At 44.3% G+C, this 20,583-nt stretch overlaps 1 protein-coding gene across 6 annotated transcripts in view; it reads right to left on the reverse strand.

The window, feature by feature from the left end:
* The window catches only part of ATP11C (ATPase phospholipid transporting 11C (ATP11C blood group)), a 144,841-nt gene that overhangs the window by 40,929 nt on the left and 83,329 nt on the right, over positions 1 to 20,583 (reverse strand). For all 6 annotated transcript variants that reach the window (XM_075941066.1, XM_075941062.1, XM_075941061.1 and 3 more), the window contains 11 exons: positions 20,013 to 20,063; positions 17,088 to 17,152; positions 15,529 to 15,610; positions 14,576 to 14,726; positions 12,419 to 12,616; positions 8,751 to 8,912; positions 7,583 to 7,740; positions 5,777 to 5,848; positions 2,854 to 2,927; positions 1,598 to 1,701; positions 742 to 923 (listed from right to left, as the gene is read on the reverse strand). In XM_075941066.1, coding sequence (XP_075797181.1) covers positions 742 to 923; positions 1,598 to 1,701; positions 2,854 to 2,927; positions 5,777 to 5,848; positions 7,583 to 7,740; positions 8,751 to 8,912; positions 12,419 to 12,616; positions 14,576 to 14,726; positions 15,529 to 15,610; positions 17,088 to 17,152; positions 20,013 to 20,063 — 1,299 coding nt within the window. The remainder of the gene's footprint in view (positions 1 to 741; positions 924 to 1,597; positions 1,702 to 2,853; positions 2,928 to 5,776; positions 5,849 to 7,582; positions 7,741 to 8,750; positions 8,913 to 12,418; positions 12,617 to 14,575; positions 14,727 to 15,528; positions 15,611 to 17,087; positions 17,153 to 20,012; positions 20,064 to 20,583) is intronic.

Consider the following 20,583-nt stretch of genomic DNA (forward strand, 5'->3'; position numbering starts at 1 on the left):
GCCATAGAAGTTGCATCTATATGACAACCACTACCCGCTCCCCCTCCCACCCAAAAAACAGGCAGTGAGTCTCAGAGCCGGGGGTAGGGGGGGAAGTGTTCAGAGTCCACCAAGCCCGAATGTCTGCACAGCTATTTTTAGCACCACAGCCCAAGCCCCACTCTGCAATCTCAGACTCTGAGATGCACTGCCTCGAGGGCTTGTATGCTGCGTGGGCGTATCCACAGGGATTTGGCGTGAAAGCCAGAATTAGAACACAGCAGCTCCTCGGCCTACATTCAGTCACTGTGCCCATCTCTTTGACTAAAGCCATAGAAATCAGAGTGAAAAATAAATAACAGCCTCATGTACCCGTTCAAATGCACCTGAACTTGTGTAATTGTGGTCCATAAATTAGGGGCGCTCTACTGAATGCTTTCCTGAAAATGCAGATTTATTAAAACACTCACGTACTTGTTGTTTAAACCAGTATATTGTTAGCAAGCAGGCAATTCGTTGTGGTATGTGCCATACAATAACTGCTTTAGACATTCTGTCTTCTTAGGATCAGCGCAAGGCTTCAATAGCACCGGGGTGGATTATGTCACGACACAGACTGCTGCTCTATGATCTCACTCTGGCCATTGAGCCACCCTCCCCTAGGCAATTACGTTCTGGGTAACTTCAGACGGAGGGAGATACAGACTATGCAGTTCTAAACAGAGCATTCACGTTTCACCTGCTTATCTGTAACCCTCTTACCTGTCTTCAACAGCAGTTGCCCCAATCAAATGCATGTCTTTCTCTATGTCATCAAAAATCCTGGCCATCTTTTCTTCTCTGTCCTGCAGAGCCATTCTTGCTTCACTCAGCTGGTTATCGATTTTGTTATAATCCTCGGGAGTTAGTTCTTTGAAGGCCACACAAAGAGTCCGATAGCCATCCTTGAAACAGAGAAGTGGACAAATGTACTAAAAAACACCTTTTAAACAGCCCCTACCTTAGAATTTTTACTTTCTCTTTTATTCAGTGCCTGGAAAGACTGGGTCCAATATTAGAGGTGATTATACGTCTGAAGGACTTTGTTTATATATGAATCTCCATGCATGGAAAACCTGGGCCATGAAACATTACAATAGGTATTTTAAGCTGTGAACAGAGCATCTTTAGTCGTGAAAAGGTCGCAAGATATACAGAACTGGAAAATGTAGCTGATTTAAAATACACTGCAGTGTAAAAAAAGGAGGCCCAACCAGGTGAGATAAGAACAAACACTAGCCTGAGCTGATTCGTTATAAATATATTTTCTTAACATCGCTCAATTTAGATAAATGCTTCTCAAAACATCACCCGCTCAAAACTATTAACTGATTCAAGGACTTCTCTACCAGGCTAGAAAAGGAAAAGAGAGAGATTGTTATTGCTATTTTTAACTCCATGGGAGATGCTTAGATACTACAGGAATCAGGACCATGTAAGTAGATGAGAAGTTAAATAAAGTTGGAAGCCAGGAAGACTGAAAAAGAAAACAAGCCAGACATGGACATCAAAACAAAAGAACTGATGCTCACATTTTCCCTTCCAATGAGACCAACCCTGGCTTTGTGAACACACTCACCAGTGCATTGCGTTCTACGTGCACTTTAGTTTGCTGTATTTCCTCTTGTTGCACACGCGGAAAAACTGACGAGTCTGCTCCTTTACAGAACAGGAGGAACTTTCCTGAAACAGAGTTAAAAATAAGATTGGCGGATTCAAAACCTGTCGCAAGATTTCAAGTCTTCAATGTGCTGTAAACCTGGATCAGTGGTTCTTAAACTGCGGTCCACGGACCACTTCCAGGTAGTCCACGGCTTGAGCTCAGCCCCTCCCCTTACCCCTCCAGCAGGTTAGAGCACCAGTGCCAGCTTCCCGCTGTGGGGGAAGGAGGGGAGAGAGAGAAAGCCCCTGCCTGAAGGATTTCCCCACTGCTCCCATTGGCCAGAATCCAGCCAATGGGAGTAGCATGAGGTAGTATCTGGGAGCGTGTGGCACAGGGTGCAAAATCAAGTAAGTGCCACCCCCCTATAGAGACCCCATACCCCTACCCTGCTTCTGCATCCTCCCCCAGGCCAAACACCCTACCCCCCAGCTCGCTCCCACATCTTCCCCTATGGCCAGACATGTACCCCCAGCCTGCTTTTGCCCTTCCCTCTGGTCAGAAATCCTTCCCCCAGCCTGTTCCTGCCACTTCCCCCCAGTCCAGACACCCAACCTCCAGCCTGCTCCTGCATTTTCCCTTGCTCCTGCACCTGTCTCCCCCTGGCCAGACACCCTATCCCCAGCCTGCTCCTGAACCCTACTTCCCATCCAGACCTCTCCTCTGCACCCTGCCTCCCACCCAGACCTTGGACCCTCACACCCTCTTCCACCGCACCTCCTGCCTAAATCCTGCACCCCCATCTCATTAGAAAAATATGCAATTACATCAGTTTATTTTACAGAATCATTCTAAATACTTCCAGCACTGTGCTCCGGATGGCCCAGAGGACTGGCTGTCCCAGCCCCGCCCAATCTGCTTCAAGTCCCACCCCTTCTGGGGGTGTGGAGCTGTGGCCCCCCACACTTTGCCCCCCCCGGTGACTGTTGGCCCTGCTGAGTGCAGTGGGTATATGTACAAATAAATGAAAAGTACATGCAGTTACCAGATTTGCATGTGGAAATGAGAGATTTTCAGGGGACATGCGAGTGAATATTATAGGTGTAGCTAAGGCCCAGAAAATGTAATTTCTGGTCTGTAATGGGAAGTCTCTAATATGTTCTCAGAAAAAGGGTAAATACAGTCACATTTGAAAAATATTTTATACACAGCGGTGTCCATTGTTTTAATAATACCTGTACTGGTTTTCACAATGACACTCATCCGACGGCGGACAGGATCAAAGTTTAATATATGAAGAAGCTGGTACCTTAAAAAAAAAAAAAAAAAAAAAAAAGAATTTAGAAAGCTGTAAAAAAAGTCTTAAAATGGCATTGGCAAGAAAGTTGTAAGCCACAAGAACATACTAAAATTGAACTGCAAACTCCCTCTATACCAGACTATAAGTAACAGGTGCCAGATACGAATAACACTCATTACCATCACTAAGAGCCAGGTGATTAGACAGAGCGTAACACAACTCCTGGAGCATTTCACTGAAGGCAGAGCTGAGCTAAAGTTTGCGGAAAGAAATGCACATGGACGACGTGCTATTTTCATTTTTGTCTTCTCTTTAAGGGGTGGCTGGTCTGCTAGGCGGGGGAAGGCATTGCCTTCCCAAATTGCCAGCTTGGGTCCACCCATTTTCTGCCTCCAGAATGCCTACTGGAGGCATATTAGGGGTGAAAGTGTTGCTGCCCCCGAGCACCCGCCTTCCCCATGCTCTAGGGCAGGAAGGCTGGGGCTGCACGCCCTCCTCCCTCCCTATGCTCTGATGCTGGTGGGAGGAGGAAGCTAGGGCAGCTCGCCGACCTACCTCCCCATGGGGCTGGGGAGGGGGGCAGCTTGGCTCCTGTGGGGGCGGGGTCTGGGCAAAAGGGGAGGGGCTGGATGCTTGTCTCCCCACAGCCCTACCTTCACGCACCACCCATGGAGTCATGCTTGGTTTAAAACACTTTCAAACTTAAAAAGGCTGCTCCACATGCATTCCCAGAGTATGGCGACTCCCTGTAGCAGCTGGTTGGGGGCCATTCCCTTGGTGCATGGCCGAGGTGAACAAGCAAGAGATGTGTGCTTGGAACATCCCATCATGCATGGCTGGGGCCCTGGCCCCAAATGAGAGATGTGACTGGCAACCACACAGTACCAGCTTGGCTGTAAGTGGGAGAAGCTAGTTAGGACCTTCCTGAGTCAGCTGACAGGTCAGAAGGGGAAGGTCCTGACTGGAACACCTAGCTGTCAATCAAGGCAAGCCACCTAACGGGTTGGCTGAACACCAAAAGCAGCGAATAGCACAGTGTTTCTTAAACTTTTTAAGACCGAGGAACACCAAACAATAATTTTTTTTTAATGAGGAACACCAAGGATTTTTTGTTGAGAAAAATAAAAAAGCTTGCCCCTTGAACTACGGATGACACTTTTACAGACAACAACAATATGCGCGTACTATGTAGCCTTCTAGACTTCTGTCTTTTTGATAGGGAAATGTAATTTACTCCGTTTACTCATATTGGTGGAAATTATGAATTCAATTCCTTATCAACCATGGGTTAATGTCAAGCAGCTGACTGACAGCAGCCATAGCATCCATGCCAGCATTAGGGGCACTGAGGGTCTTACCCTGCCCCCCAATTCATAGTGGGTCCCTTACTGCTTAATGTTTTGTCCTTCAATAGTCCTAGCCCCTGCCTCTGTTATTTTTGACACAGAATACTGAAGGGAAGGGCCTTGTCTCTGCAAGAGGGTGGAAGGTGCTGGCCACCCTCAGCTGTCCTGGGTAACAAGTGAGGGCTAAAGACAGCGGTGCAAAGACCCGGTCGGAGTGGCAGCTTTAGGGCAGTTCTCTCCCCTGGCAGGCAGCATCCTCAGAGCAGCAGCAGAGACAGCCAATCAGAGCTGGCCCTGCAATGCTCCTCCCCTCTGGCAAGAGGTGCAACCGAGGTGCGGAGCTTTCCCAGGTGGTTGCAAGCTGGGTGCAGAAGCACGTGAGGAACGCGGGCAGCCCCGCCTCCTTTCCAGCCGCATCACCACTCGCTCACCTCTTCGCACCACCCGCTGCGTCTCAGCAGCTCTTGTGGCCGTTTTTTTGGGTTTTTTTTCAAACGGCTGCAGCACACCTGTGAGTTCTCCGTGGAACACAGTGTAAGAAACAGGGGAATAGCAAGTTTGCTTCCTCCCTTCATAGGAGGAATTCAGAAGAAAGAGAAGTTTGAAATGAAACTTGCTAATAAGACAAGGTGCCGGGGAGGAGGGAGCCAGATTAGTTAATCTATCGTTCAAGTGGAACACATCACTTAGGGCAGGAGTGGGCAATAAAAGAGCGACGGTTCGCCAGGGTTAGGCCGGGCGGGATGCCACGGCTATAGCTGCCTGCACCTCTGCAGGTACCAGTGACTGTAGTTCCTGTTGGCCACAGATCACCGTTCCCGGCCAATGGGAGCAGCAGGAAGTGGTATGGACCAGGACATTGCTTCCTGCAGCTCCCATTGGTAGGGAGCAGTGATCCAAGACCAACAGGAGCTGTGATAGCCTGTACCTGCAGAGGCACAAGTAAATATAGCAGCAGGGAGTCACCATGGTCTAACGCTGGCAGACCAGATCCAGCCCATGTTTCAGTATTTGCCCACCCCACCTTAGGTTTTACATGAGCAGTTGCTGCAGGATAAGGCTGAATTATTTTTAATCAAAGAAGGAGCTGGGTTTGCAGCAGGTTTATGCAGAAGTTCAACTTGCTGTGGTTGAGGCTTATAGTAGCATCTGCCCTAATGCATTTACCATCTAGGGTGTTATCAACAATCCACAGACCCAAGAGAATTTCCAGGTTTCAAATTGTGGTGCTGGCTATGATCAGAGGACCTTGTTTTAGGTGTTGATTGATTTGCTATTATAGCAAAAGCTGCAACTGATTTGATCTTTCAGCCAACTCTTTGATGCTGGGGCTCCGTAACTGGATCGGCTTTCCTATGGACCAGCAGTCTGACATGGCCTGTTGTGCCATTTCAATTATGCAGCATTTGCCACTTTTCCTGAATTTAATCAAAACCATGTGCAAGCTGGCACTTGACAGAGTGTGTTCAGTTAGCAAGGCACAATTCCCCAACATAGTGCAGTTGCACTTACTTTTCAATTTCATTCTTCTGGTTTTGGACTTTCATGTAATCATCTTCAAGTCCTAGAAAAGTGAAACCATACCTGTCAACAAACAAGAGGACAGAAGGACATTGAAAGCACTGTCGCGTAATTTACATTTGTAACATTCTCATTTTCATACTCTGAAATATGACATGGGCCACAGCATCCAGTCCATGGACTTCAATAGCTTGCCAGGCTATTCTCTGCATTGTCCTATATCTACACCTGTGGTGGACCACTTGTGGCCCGTGGAACATAAATGGCCCATTGGAACATAAATGGCCCACAAGACATTTTGTTTACTCTTGCCCACACGCAGAGTTGCCAGATTCCGCTGGTTTCCAACCACATAGGGTTTTTTTTCCTTTCTGGTATTGCTCAAGTGGCATGCACATAAATAAAAGACATGTCAAGTGTGGTGCTTGCTGACTGCACACAACAGTGCAAAAGCTGTGTGCTCCTTCTGCATGAAAGCGCTGCTACATTTCAATCGGCACATCCCAAAAATTCTAGGTACACAAGAGCAGTTAGAAAACTACCCTATCCCGGGAGACCGTCTCAGTTATAACAATCTTGTGACCCATTAAGATGGAGGAGGGCCACTCATGCAGCCCACTCACTAGCCTAGGTTGCCCATCGCAGGTCTACACTCTTAAAGAGAAACAAGTCGTCCTGTGGCACCTTAGGGTATGTCTACACTAGCCCCCTAGTTCAAACTAGGGAGGCTAACATAGGCATTCCAAGTTGCAAATCAAGCCCGGGATTTAAATATCCCGCGCTTGATTTGCATCTTCCCAGCCGGTCGCCATTTTTGAAATCAAAAGCTATGAATGGGTCACATCCACCCTACTTAATTAGCTTCATTAATATGGGCCCTGCAATTAACAGGTAACTGCTTTTGCTATTATGTATACCTTGAATTCTGTTATTTCCATTCCAACTCATCTGATGAAGTGGGTTTTATCCACAAGAGCTCATGATCCTATTTATTTGTTAGTCTCTAAGGTGCCAGAGGACTACTCATTGTTTTTAAAGTTACAGACTAACATGACTACCCCTCTGAGACTCTTAAAGAGAAGTTGATCATATCCAAGAAAACTGAGGTTTCTATAGGCCATGTGAACTAACACGTGTATACTGTGTTACATTTATGGCAAAAATGAAATCTATCTGGTGTGCTAGTATGCCTTCAAATAATTACAATCAGCGAATACAAGTACATCAGAAAAGGCTACCAATGGTGGTCTTCACAGAGGCTGCGTTGTTTCCTTAAGAGTTTTTTGCCACTGTACAGAAAGTAATTTTGTTTTGATACAGATGTACTATTCAGGGACTGCTTCTTCTACAATGTACAGAACCCACCAATTTCCAAGGGAACTTGGATAGAGTATGGCTCTGTTTAATTAGGCACCTTGGGACACGATGCTATGTAAGAGAAGTCCCAAAATACACCGTGATGTGTGCAAGCTATGAATCTCTAAGACTTTGTTTATTGTGAAGTTGTGCTGTAAAGATCAAAATATCGATTAAGGCACAACTCTGCAATGGGCCAAAAGCCACTGAAGTACAAAACCCATTCCAACCACTGATAGGCTCCCGATGACTCCAGTGGACTCTGAACCAGACTAAAGATCTTCTGCTTGCGCTTTCTACCCTCCACTGTTCTCGTCAATTACAGGCCATGAGCATTTTTTTATGAAAAAACTGCCAAGGAAACTTCAAGGTGCCATTAAGTCCCGCTCAACAGCACACAGTTACAAGAGTAAGAAAAAACAGCAGCGGCAACGCCCTTACTTTTTGGCGCCTTTTACCAAAGCTATTTCATCTGGAGAAGAGGAGATATAGGTACATTTGGGTCCCGAGTTTACTATCAATCCATCTACGTTGTCTCCTTCTTTGATTTGAACCGTATGGCACAGACACAAAGCACGCAGGAATAGCTCTTCTCGACACTAATTAGAGTAAAAAAACCAGGAAATGAGTTAGTTACCAGCCTCTTTCCCTGCCTGGGATAGTAGACAGGGTTAATTTTCAGTGATTAACAAATATAACTATTCTAGATAAGCTGCTAAATCATCGCTACTGGGATTTGACCAGAAGTACCAACATTTTAGGCTGAAATATTCACCTAAATCCTAGCTCTGTTATCCACCTTTGAAAAATCTCACCCTTAAATGGGAACTTCATTTACACTGTATCTTTATCCCCCAGCATTTTAAATATGTACCTGCATACACCACCAAGAGGTAGAGAAGCAACCAAACGCCACAACAGCTGACAGGATGGGAAACTAAGCCAAGGAGGTTGACGCAAACCCTACTCTTGCAAAAAGTGGCCTGGTGTCTCTAATGGCCCCCCAAATCAGAAAGGAGCTCTGTTCAGATGTAACCATTAATTTATGCTGCCATTATTTCAGCAGGATGCAGGGGTAAATGGGAGACCAAACAAGGCAGAGACGAAAAGCAGCACTCTGGGCCAATCATTGATTTTATTGCAATGTGTGCAGTGCTTCTAGCTGTGATGCCATGTTAGCAAAGCAGCTGAACAGCAATTTCTTCTACCACTCTTTTTTGTGCGGACTTTTTTAGACAAATAGGTGTGATTGATTCCTGAATATGGGCATGAGCCACCTGCCTCTCCCGCGCTGCTCCTATTTTCCCCCCTCCCCTGCACGTAAACGTGTTAACTGCTGAAAATTTGAATGATTACACATTTACACAAATACACAAATTTAACATCCCTAATTCACCCCCTACGGAACTTGGGGATGAAAGACACTGGACAGAAGAACTCAGTGCCTCTGAGGGGCTGAACCCATATGTGGGTTCTGAACATGGCCAAACTTAGGGGTGCTTAAAACCTGTGCCTGCATTTTCACACTCGCACCTATCTCTTGCAATTGTTAATTCAGACAACTGGAGCAGTCAATGGAAATATAAAAGTTACCAAAGCCCAGTTCTACCTTCTCTGCTTTCCCATAATATTTCAGGGGCCCGTCCGTGTGAGACAACCCATCAACCTCTGAAATTCCGCCTCTGTACTTGTGTCCATCTATGCAGCACTCAATGAACTTCATGCTGTTTTCTGTAAGGGTTCCAGTTTTGTCTGTGAACACATACTCCACCTAAAAGAAAGAGAAGTCACTGCTGTACTTATTCTTCACTACATTCCCGGCTATTGCTGTTGAAAAGAAAGCTGAGGCAGCACTGAAAAAAGGAGAATAATTGGCAACTTAATTAGCCAAACATGATCCAGGAGAGAATCTCTGGCACTTGCTTAACTTGGACTTCCCAAGTTTACAGTCAGGTATGTTAACACAAAGAAAAGTCAATATTACACCCATTCCCAGATCAGCGCCTCTGCTTTGCACTCATTACACATTTGCCCTGCCTAGTTTTTTAAAACCTTCCGAGAACCAATCTTACGGCCCTTGATTACACCCGTCAAGCCTCCCCATTTCTCCAACTAGTCTTTCTCAGAGGGTGATATACTTAGCACTGAATCAACTATAGCAACATATACAATCCCAAAATTTAGATTGAAAAAAAAAGTTTTTTGCTTGAACCTACAGGTGAATACAAAAAGTTTCCGTTCAAAGTTTCCAACAAAGAAAAGAGATTCCATTTTGAACACTTGCTTTTAAACAAAAACATTCCTCTACAATGCCTGAACTCAAATGTGGAGATACTGACAACATAGAAACAAGAAGGATTATATGTACAGGAAAATAAAAATTGACTTGTCTTTCACTGTCCCAGGTGGGAAGATTGTAACAAAGAAACACAGAGTATAACACTGTGGAAAGTAAACTGTTTTAAAATGAACAGCAGTTGTTTAATCAGCGCTAACAGTACAAAGCTATTTGTTTGCTCTAGGCGGGTTTATGTTGACAATGCAATTAAATTAGCTAACAGTTGTTTCAAATTAAACATTTTCTTTACAGGAACAAAAGGTGGTTGTGCCACTATCGCTGGCATTGTGTTGTTGTGATTGAACAGAGTAAAACATCAGCTACCTGAGTCCCAGCAGAGTAGAGAAAATAGCAGAACACAGGTGCATATTAAATGAATGCAGTGAAGGAGAGATTAGCAGATTCGCACTTTCCTCACCAACCCGCATCAAGGAAGGTTACCGAGAATTTACAATTTTTAATTCAATGAAAGCAAACAAATTTGACAAATTATTGAGTTTGGTTTTGACACATTCTTCTATGTGGCAACAAACTGCAGGATACTATTGTAGGTGCAATTTATAACCTCATCTGATTTTCAGATGCAAATAATAGAAATCCAAACCTAAATTACAGGTTGGATCTCCCTGGTCTGGTACCCTCTGGACATGACAGGTCCTGAAGAATGAGGAGATTTGCCAGACCAGTGAGGTCCCTTCCCTCATGGGATGCCTATCCCTTCCCTCCCGGAACTGGCTAGGGCTGTACCACTGCTGCCTGGCCGGCCATGGCTCTCCGGGCTGGAGTTCCCTGGCCGCTGCTGCGGTCAGAGCTGCATGGCCGGGGCTGGAGCTCCCAAGCTGTGCGGCTGCTGCTGGCCCCCAGCTATAGCCCAGCAGCGGGGGCCAGAACTCCCTGCTGTGCCTCCTCCCTTCCCCGTGGCCAGACCTCCCTATGCCTGGGCTCTGTGGTCCAGGAACATCTGCAGTCCTGCCAGACTATAAATGTTGCTGGATCAGAGAGTCCTGGTTAAGAGAGGTACAATCTGTACCACCAAAAATAGTTGTAGTTATATGTTGACAGGAACACCAGTACCTTGGAGAAAAAGACAATGAGCAGTCCTGTGGCACCTTAGAGCCTAAAAAATATACCATGTGCTTTTGCGGGTAAAGCCCACTTCATACTCATCTGATGAAATGGGTTTTGCCCATGAAAGCTCGCGATATATTCGTTAGTCTCGTAAGGTGCCACAGGACTGCTAATTGTTTTTAAAGTTGCAGTCTAACACGTATGTCCCTCTGAGACTTTTTGCAGATAAAGGTTCTTAATATGGGAGAATGATTAACTACTGCAGCAACGACTTTAATTATTTTTCAGAGATGCTGAAGGCTGCAGTGCTGGCACAAAGACAGCAATTAGGCCATCCTCCTCCTCCCCCTTTCTCTCTCTCTGTCCTACCCCGCAGCCAACTGTGACTTCTCTTTGTTTTAATTAATGTACAGAGGAAGGGTTTTAACTTCGACTTCAGATGTTCTCATTAAAAAGTTTGGTTCAGTGTCAAGACAGCATGAGTAAATCACTTGTAACAGTCTCCCTATAACTGTACAAAAGGGGTGGCGCTTAGCCTTTCCAGACTACTGTATTCCTTTCAGGAGTCTGTGTATCCCAAGTTTCACCTTACTTAAAAACAACTTGCAAAATCAGACATAAAAATGCACCAGTGTCATAGCTCACTATCACTGAAAAAACTGCTACTTTCTCATTTTTTACTGTATAGTTATAAATGAGAAATTATAAATGATAAGCCATAAAGATTGCACTTACATTTTGGTGTATAGTATATAGACCAGTATAAACAAGTCATTGGCAGTATGAAATTTTAGTTTGCACTGACTTCACTAGTGTTTTTGATGTATTCTGTGGTAAAATTTGGCAAATATTTAGATGAGCTGATTACCTCCTGGAAAACCTCTGCGTACTCCTATACATAGCCCTGGTTGAGAACCCCGGCCATGAATCCTCTATCCGAATCCAGAGCTTTTATGCCTCTCGGTTTGGGATATGGAAGTATTTCCCTAAGCATGCAGATGTGGCTAGGATGGTGAATACATAATCCCCTTCTCTTTGGTGGTATTATTGTATAAAAATATAAATTGATACAAATTCTGCATCAGAGCTTCCTACCAATCAGAAACAAAGCAAAATAAACAATGCAAACTGCCTCCCCAAGCAGCAATCAGTGATCAGTGTTTCCTTTCAAAGCAGAAAAGAAGGTGAAGCCACTCTACCTTATAGCCACTGATGGCATGGAGGGCAGAGCCAATATGCTTCTATGCTCCAATAATTCCTGGCTGCTAGAACAGCCTCTGGACATAAAAGGCAGCCAGCTGAAACTAGGGCTACATCGACATGACAGCAGAAAGTCGACTTAAGCTGCGCAACTCCAGCTATGTAAATAATGCAGCTGGAGTCAACATACCTTAAAGTTGAGTTATCACAGGTTCTACACCCTGGGGAGGAGGGGCGACAGGAGAAACTCTCCCATCAACTTCCTTTATTCTTCTCATCTGGGATAGAATAACAAAGCTGACTAGAGAGAAATCTGTGATTGACTTGGTAGATCTTAAACAGACCCTCTAAATCAACTGCCAGTGGATCGATCTCCATGCCTGGATACTGGCTGTAATGTAGATGTAGCCAAAAGGAGACATAAAACTGTTCTAAGTAGCACCATGGCCCAAATAATCTTCAAGTGAGACACAGGGAAGGAGTGCTAGACAAATGTAGCAAAAGGGTTGATTCGGGCACCTTCACCTCAGATAAAAATATACTCCAGCACAGATGAAGATCTGGCCCACAAGTTCTTCAGGAGGGAGATAACTACAGATGTTTGAGTCTGAGGAAAAGTTACAACAATTTTTTATTTGAGATATTGCCCAGAAAGGGAAGCATGTTCTCACCTGACCGAGTTCTTCATTGAGGTCCGAGGTATTCACCAGTGCTCCTTCCCTTATTTCTTCATCATACATCTCTTTATCCCAAGCAATAAAGAAGGAGCCCAAGAATTTTTGCATTTCTACGGTAACATACATGGAGACTGGGATAATGAAATTGAAGAGGACCATAAACGACAGGAAGTCGGTGAACATTCTTAAGATCTGCAAAGGAAAGAAAAAAGTTAGAGGCGTCGTGTGCCAATCAGACTCCCCATGCAGCCAGAGGCAGACACAATCTACAACAGTAGATTCAAGATTCTAACAGGATTTTCTTCTTTACTGGTGAAAAGAAAACTTGATATGAAAAATAAAATCCTTGAGAAAAACGTATGGTTAACGGCCCAAGTTCTGCTCTCAGTTCCAGCTTGGCAACCTTCCTGACGTGCACCGAGTTGTTAAGGCATAACTGAACAGAATTTTGCTCAAGCTTGCATTTGATGTACAAGCATAAGGACTGTCTAAATCAATGTTGTATCCAAACACAGTTCTGTACGTATTACCAGCTAGGGACACGAAAGGTTAACTAGTTAACTGGCAAGCCGGTGGGGGTTGGAGCAGCTGCCTGGCCACTGTGGGGAGTGGGCTGCTCCAGTCTTGTAGGGTCCGCAGTGGATAGGGGTGTCCAGTCTGGCCAAAGCAACCCCTGTCCATGGCAGGCCTGGGGGGCTCTCCAGCCAGCCAGGCTGCAGCAGACCCCCACTCCCAGCCATAATCAGGTAACTGGTTGAACATCAAGTTTAACCAGTTAACCAATCAAATGGGATTTTACATCCCTATTACTGGCCTGATTCTCATCTCACTTAAGTTCAAATCAGAAGAAACTGCTGTAATGTCAGGAGCACTACACCACCGTCAAACTGGTGTGAGTGAAATCACAAGGATGTCTCCTAAATCTCTGATAGCCAATACAGCACGTTGAGACACAAGCCAACACTTCCCAACCTGGCTACATAACATCTCAAACAGCTATATCCATATTCAGAGACATAGGCTACTTCTACACTGGCATGATTTTCCGGAAATGCTTTTAACGGAAAAGTTTTCCGTTAAAAGCATTTTTGGAAAAGCGCGTCTAGATTGGCAGGACGCTTTTCCGGAAAAGCACTTTTTGCGGAAAAGCGTCCGTGGCCAAACTAGATGCGCTTTTCCGCAAAAAAGCCCCGATCGTCATTTTCGCGATCGGGGCTTTTTTGCGGAAAACACTACTGTGCTGTCTACATTGGCCCTTTTCCGGAACAGTTTTCCGGAAAAAGACTTTTGTCCAAACGGGAGCAGCATAGTTTTTCCGGAAAAGCACTGATGATTTTACATTAGATCATCAGTGCTTTTCCGGAAATTCAAGCGGCCAGTGTAGACAGCTGCCAAGTTTTTCTGGAAAAGCGGCTGATTTTCCGGAATAACTTGCCAGTGTAGACACAGCCCTAGTGAAAGGGCTCCCACATCTCAATGTATGCTCTCTAAGTTTGAAACTGGCCGGCGTTCAGATAAACACAGAAACAAGTGCTTGGTGCATAAGTAAATCCAGATGGCCAAAATTCTATTTATCTGTCTTTTGTCTGTAAATAAGAGGCAGCCTTTAGAAACATAAATAGTTGGCCCACGCGTTCTGTGGGAGAAAAACACAAAAGGTAAGCAGCTCTGGCATCTGCTTCTTCCTCAGCTTTGTTTTGCAAAACTATTCCCAAGTATTCTTGCATGTAAGGAGAGCCCCGCAAATCCACAGATACCCGCTTTATATCCACCGATATCCACTGCTATTTGTGGATACAGAGGCGGATACAAATTTTGTATCTAGAATCCTGCAAATTTGCAGATGTCAGCTTAATATCCACGGTATCCACATCCACAAATGTCAATGTGAATATCCTCAGCTCATTTTTGCAGCTGCAGATGCAAATTTTTGTATCCACGCAGGGCTCTACACATAAAGAACAACAGTAGTACCTAGCAGGTGAGACAAGAAATAATTACAAGCGAAAGGAAAGAGAGCTAAGTGAAGAACTGTCCTCCCCTTAATATGTTTTTTCAAACTACATGCAGGGAAGGCAGGGGTGGGCAGACTAAAAACATCCTATCAAAATAAGTAAGGTTGGAGGAGTCCTGTAACACAATCCCATTTACCTTGAACGTCTCTCTTTCTTTGTTTGTCTTTTGGTTATACCATGGCTCATCATTAAATGGATTACTCTGCCAGACGTATTTCAGAGTGGTGCACACTGTAGCTTTGCTCAGTAAGATGCATAAATACACTATCAAAAAAGCGTTGATGGATCTGCAAAACAGGTTTCTTTTTAAAATCCATACAGCTATTTTTAACATTCAATCATGCAAGCAATCAGAGTCAGACTATTCCTATTTTTAAAAGGGAAACTCTAGGGTACAGGTTTTTAGGGATGCAAAAGGTTAACCAGTAAGCATCACCTTTAATGGGTGATGCTTACCAGTTCGGAATAACCCATGGGGCTGCAGCAGTTCCCAGCCTGCCATGTGCATGCGGCTGCTCTAGCCCCATGGCACCCGCCATGGAAGGGACTACTCCAGGCATCTGCAGCAGCCTGTGTGTGGTGGCCTGAGCACGTCACAGGCAAGGGCTGCTCTAAGAGTCCGGAGCAGCCCCTGTCTCCAGGTGCTCCAGATGTCCTGGCCACTCCTGTCCGTGGTGGGCCTGGGGGCTGCAGGCAGGGGCTGCTCTAGCCTGGCTCTGGCGGGAGGGATTCGGGCAGGCACTCCAGTCCTTCTCTCCCCCCCCCCCCCCCCACACTTAACTGCTTAACCAGTTAAACGTAAAGTTTAACTGGTTAACCAATTACACGGGATTTTACATCCCTACTGATTTTGACAGCTCTGATCTTTCGGGTCAAATCCAGGATTTTTAACACTTCTTGCCCAGTAAAGCTGAGAGTAATATTTAATGCAGTAGCTTTTAAGAGACATGCTTGACTCAATATACAGATTTTCTATACAGAGTGTATCTGAAACAAAAGACAGCAAATGATGGGGCTATTTCTGCACAAATGCACCCATAAGGAAATGAATAGCGTTTATAAACCTTTCTGTTTCTGAAGTACACTTACTTTTCTACAGCAGAACGCTTTTGTGATTTTCCTTGGTAGTTCAAAGCCATTTTTGTTTCCATTCCGGTATAAACCGCAACTCCTAGAGAACATTAAAGTGTTGCTTGTAATAGTTCAATTTCTGAGTTGCAAGACTGCATCTCACTTGCCAGTGAGGGATATTCGCAATTGCACAGCACTTTAAGATTCGTCATCCACAGACAGTATTACCCGCGGGTTATGCTTGGTTCTTTAAGCAAGGAATCCCCAGTGCTATTGATTAACACTAACACAAGTGCCACAATAAATCTTCTGAATGCTGACGAGAGGTGTGAACCCCCAAATAATTACCCGGAGTATAATGTATTTCTTTATAAAGATTGTTAACATGAGCAATCATCGTCATGGGTCACAACTGGGAAAAGATAACTTCATGTAAGTGTACACATGCTAGGCATTAGCGGAATTAGCAAATTTATTGCAATATTGACAGTTATTTTGAAAAGGCCTGGAGGAGGGGGTGAAGTAAGGACAAAAGCAGATATACTACAAGATCCACTCGGAATGGGATTTTGGCACCTCCTGTAAGTTTAACTCTGACCAAAAGTAAAAGGAAACAAATACTAGGAAGGGGTGGGGTGGACAGAGAATCTCTGAAAAATCTTAACCAAATTCAGTACTGATGTAAGCAGGTGCAAGTTCATTCACTTCATTGGCGTGACAGCCAATGGTTTCCGTTCAATTCTCGAAAGGATAATGGAACCATTAGCAGTAAGTAGCAGAGAATTTATAAAGGGTACATTTTTGCCAGACAAACTTCACTGCTTTTTTGACAGAATGACAGGTGATAGTGGATGAAGACAAAGCACTGGGTGTACAGCCAATAATTTTCAAAAGGGACTTGCAACTTGAGACAGAAAGTGCTAACCTGGGGTCTCTTTAAAGGGGTCACAAATAGACCTGAGCGAATTTTTTGCTATGATGCACTGAAAAATGCAGTGTGATTCTCACCAAAACCATTCTTTAGATTTATTTTGTCGATTGCAAACTTAAAAACAAAAAACCAAAAACCCACACACCATTTCTCATTCACCCAAACATTGCAGATTGCAGGTTGATTCAAAATAGTTATTTTTAATCATTTTTGAATCTACACAAACATTTTGGTCAACTTTTTTGGTGGGGGATGGGGAACACCATTTCTCCATTTCAATTTGGCCGTCTTCATCCTCATTCATTTTGAAATTTGAAAAAGAAAGTCTGAGAATCAAAAAAAGTATTTTCAGCAAAAATTCTATTTGCTATAATAATAATAATTGCCTACTTCTAGTCTGAAGATAATCTTTCAAAAAGCACAAGTCATTTCCAAAGATCCTGGTCAATATAGTTAGATTTCAGTTACGCATGGTAACTCATGAAATCTTACTCTCAAAATTAATTCATTATGTATGAACCCGAGATGTGTGTACTGAAAGAAGCACTGCAGACAGGTGTTTACTCTAGATACAGTGATAAACATTCAGATTTTGCTGCTAAAATATTCAGCGATCCATCAGAATTATTAATAAAAAGCTGTTCACCATAAATCTTCTTGGTATTTTTTAAAGTAGAACCCTTCAGCAGTAGGTTTTCGGGACCCAAAGACCTAAACACAGAAGAAGTGATAGTATCAGATTGCTTACGCACAATTCCATTCCGACTGGCTTATATTTTATACATAGGGTTAAACAAAGCCTAATGCAGAGGTGGGTAACCTTGGGCCTGGGGGCCAGAAGCAGCCCCCGGCTTGCCTGGATACGGCCCCTGAGGCTCATAGCCCCTTCCCCAGCATTGGGCAGCTTGGCTAGTGCTCCAGTCTTCTTGCTGCAGGGCTGGAGCGTACAAAATCTACTAAGCTGGGCCTCCAGGCTCTGATGTGCGAGGGGAATATGGGGAGTGTCTTTCTGCTCAGTCAGGGGTCACATCTGTGAGGGTTTTTTTTGCTGGTTTTGTTTGCTTCTCACTTGTGTGTGGCCCCTGACTGATTTTTCTGTGGGTCAGCGGCCCCTGACCCAAAAAAGGTTTCCCATCCCTGGCTTAAAGCAAAGTCCTTTAAACTGGAATTTTGTCAACAGGCTTAAACCTAGACTTTATTCTGACAGTATAGACTAATTATGAAGATTGCTGAACCCCAGGACCAACAAAACATGAGGCTGTAAATTATGTTACTTATTTTTTTGCTCCCATGTTGCTCTGTCTATTCTATTCATTTTTTATTTCCTCGTAGTTCTCCCTTTCGTGACTGCTTGCCAAATCCACTTCTAAGCCTAATCTGGTGGCAGAATTTTTAAAGTGTGCATAAATCCTCAAAATCCAATTTGTCTGGTTTCAGAAGTCCCTTGAAAGCTCCATACTGTCACAAGTATTTGAAACCACCATTAGACTCTCGGGGCACGTCTGCACAGCAACATTATTTCAAACTAACTAGCATTACTTCGAAATAACTTAGTTCACGTTTACACAGCAGGCAGATATTTTGAAATAATGTTGAAATACTGTCATGCTGGAGGAGTTCTTACTTTGACTCCTGTAACCCTTATTATAGGAGGCCCCCGACTTGTGACGCGATTGGCTTCACAGGAAGGGTCGCAAGTTGGGGGCATCATAACTCGAACCCTCATTTACGATAGGCACCATGTGCCATTGTACATGCAGGCCGAGGGCATAAATTGGGGGGGTTCCGGCTCCTTGCACACTTACAAAAATGGTTCTAAGTGCGGGGGGTCGGAATTTGGGCAGTCACAAGTCAGGGGCCTCCTGTACATGAGGAGTAAGGGAAGATGGAGGAGGAGTGCTCTCTTACGAAATAAAGGCTGTGTAGACGCTCCCAATTTCGAAATAAGCTACGCAACTGACGTCGCTCAATCTGCGTAGCTTATTTTGAGTTAAGCTCTGCTGTGTAAACGCACCCTCAGTTTCATTTCGGAGAGGTACATCTTTGGGCATCTCTGCAACAGAGAGAACATGGCCAGCCCTACCAACACAAGCTGAGAGATGGCCATTCAGTTTTCAAAGCCCACCCATCACTTTTCTTGCGGTAATCTATTATTATCTATTATCGTGTAACACTTTCCAAAACTCTTGGGTTAACCGACATGCTACTGCCACTTCCATCTGAAAATCTATCATTCACTGCTGCTTGGACTAAAGTTTCAATTTTCTTCTGTACTTTAAAATTTCTCCCATTAATTTGGCAGCATTATCAGTGAACTGGCACTTTACAAAGACGTTCGCCTGAATCATGCTTTTACAATAGACAGATGGAACAGACTACGCCAATCATTTCTGGACTTTCTAATGTATCATTTCCTGTCTGTCTGTAGTGTCACCTTACTCAGGCAAGGATTGTCATTGTGTTCAGGTTATGCAAGGCCCTGAGCCTATGGCTGTGCTCACTAAACTAACAGCAACAGTGAAAACAGTTTTGCAAAGCCATGTACATATGTTCCTTAGCATTTTGTGCACAGGAAGGGCCTATATTTGACCAACCTGCAATCGAAAACATCCCCCTCACAAAATTTATATTCTCAGCTATCCACTATTATATCCCACTGTTGTAGACAGAAAAAGAAGAGAGAAGATTGAGCGGAATTTGACAGCAGCCTTCAACTACCTGAAGGGGGGTTCCAATGAGGATGGAGAGAGGCTGTTCTCAGTAGTGGCAGATGATAGAACTAGGCATAATGGTCTCATGTTACAGTGGGGGAGGTCTATGCTGGATATTAGGACAAACTATTTCACTAGGAGGGTGGTGAAGTACTGGAATGGGTTGCCTAGGGAGGTGGTGGAATCTCCATCCCTGGAGGTTTTTAAGTCCCAGCTTAACACAGCCCTGTCTGGGATGATTTAGTTGGGACTGGTCCTGCTTTGATGTGCTCCTGAAGTACCTTCCAACCCTATGATTGTACGATTCCTCGTCACCCAAAACACAGGCTGCATCTTATTAAAACCCCAGCTCTTCAGCAAAGCAAAGCTTAGGTTTGCTGGAGAGCAGATGCAGTGAGCATATGCCCTGCACATCACTCCTTGCTTTTTCTGGCTCTGTTTTAGCAAGTCAGTGGGAGTGAAACTGCTGTCAGTTTCCTTTCTCTGCCAGCTCACAAGGATCATAGGCGATAGAGAATGCAGAGGGTTGCACATTTGCTAACATGCTGCCAACATCACCAAAGGCAACACACACAACATCCTGGGGCATTTGTGGGAGGCTATCACAGCGGAAGAGCTGGGATTTCTAAGATGGCTTGCTGCCCTCATTCTGAATGACTGACATGTTCTCAAGTCACTGGACCACATACAACCAAACTGCAAAATGAAAGAAAAAAGAAAGGACAAGGAAACTCAAATTTCAAGCCTCCACAACTCCCCTTCGATAAGCAGGATGTTAGGAACTCACAACAAACAAATAATAAAGAAAACAAATGCCATCTGCAATTAGTAACAATGAGTAAAATGACCAAGAGACTAACCGGGCTACAGGTTCCTGGTTACTTCTGTAGATGTTAATTCTTCCAACAAATCTATGATCAAAACACATGAGAGAACATTTGTTAAAGAGTGGTAACTGCATATTTAATTACAAGGAGCCTTTCCAAACATAAGAAATGTCACAAGAGGCAGGTGGAAAGAAATGAGCCAGTTAGTGGGATATCAGGGATGTTAAAACATGTTTATATAAATGTGTAACTGCTGCAATTGTCAGCGGTTACACATTTACATGCAGAGGGGGTGAAGCACTACGCCCCCTCCCCAGCAGAGGCTGCAACGTGGGGGGAGAGGGAGGGAGCAGTAACAAATCTATATTTCTAAGCAGGCCTACATCAAAGTTTGTAAAGACAAAAGGGTTGGTCTTACTCTGGTGAACTAGCATTTCCCAGGGCAGAGGCTTTGCCATTAAAAAAACAACAACAAAAAAACAGCTTCCAGGGAGCTTTGCCAGACAGCTCAGTAAATCCTCCAGGAATATCAGCAAGAGCCTTGATGAGTCTTTCATTCCTTGTGGACAACATGAAGACAATCACCCTTTTGAACTCCAACTCA

This window comes from Pelodiscus sinensis, chromosome 13, assembly GCF_049634645.1.
Source record: "Pelodiscus sinensis isolate JC-2024 chromosome 13, ASM4963464v1, whole genome shotgun sequence".
Taxonomy (NCBI): Eukaryota; Metazoa; Chordata; order Testudines; family Trionychidae; genus Pelodiscus; species Pelodiscus sinensis.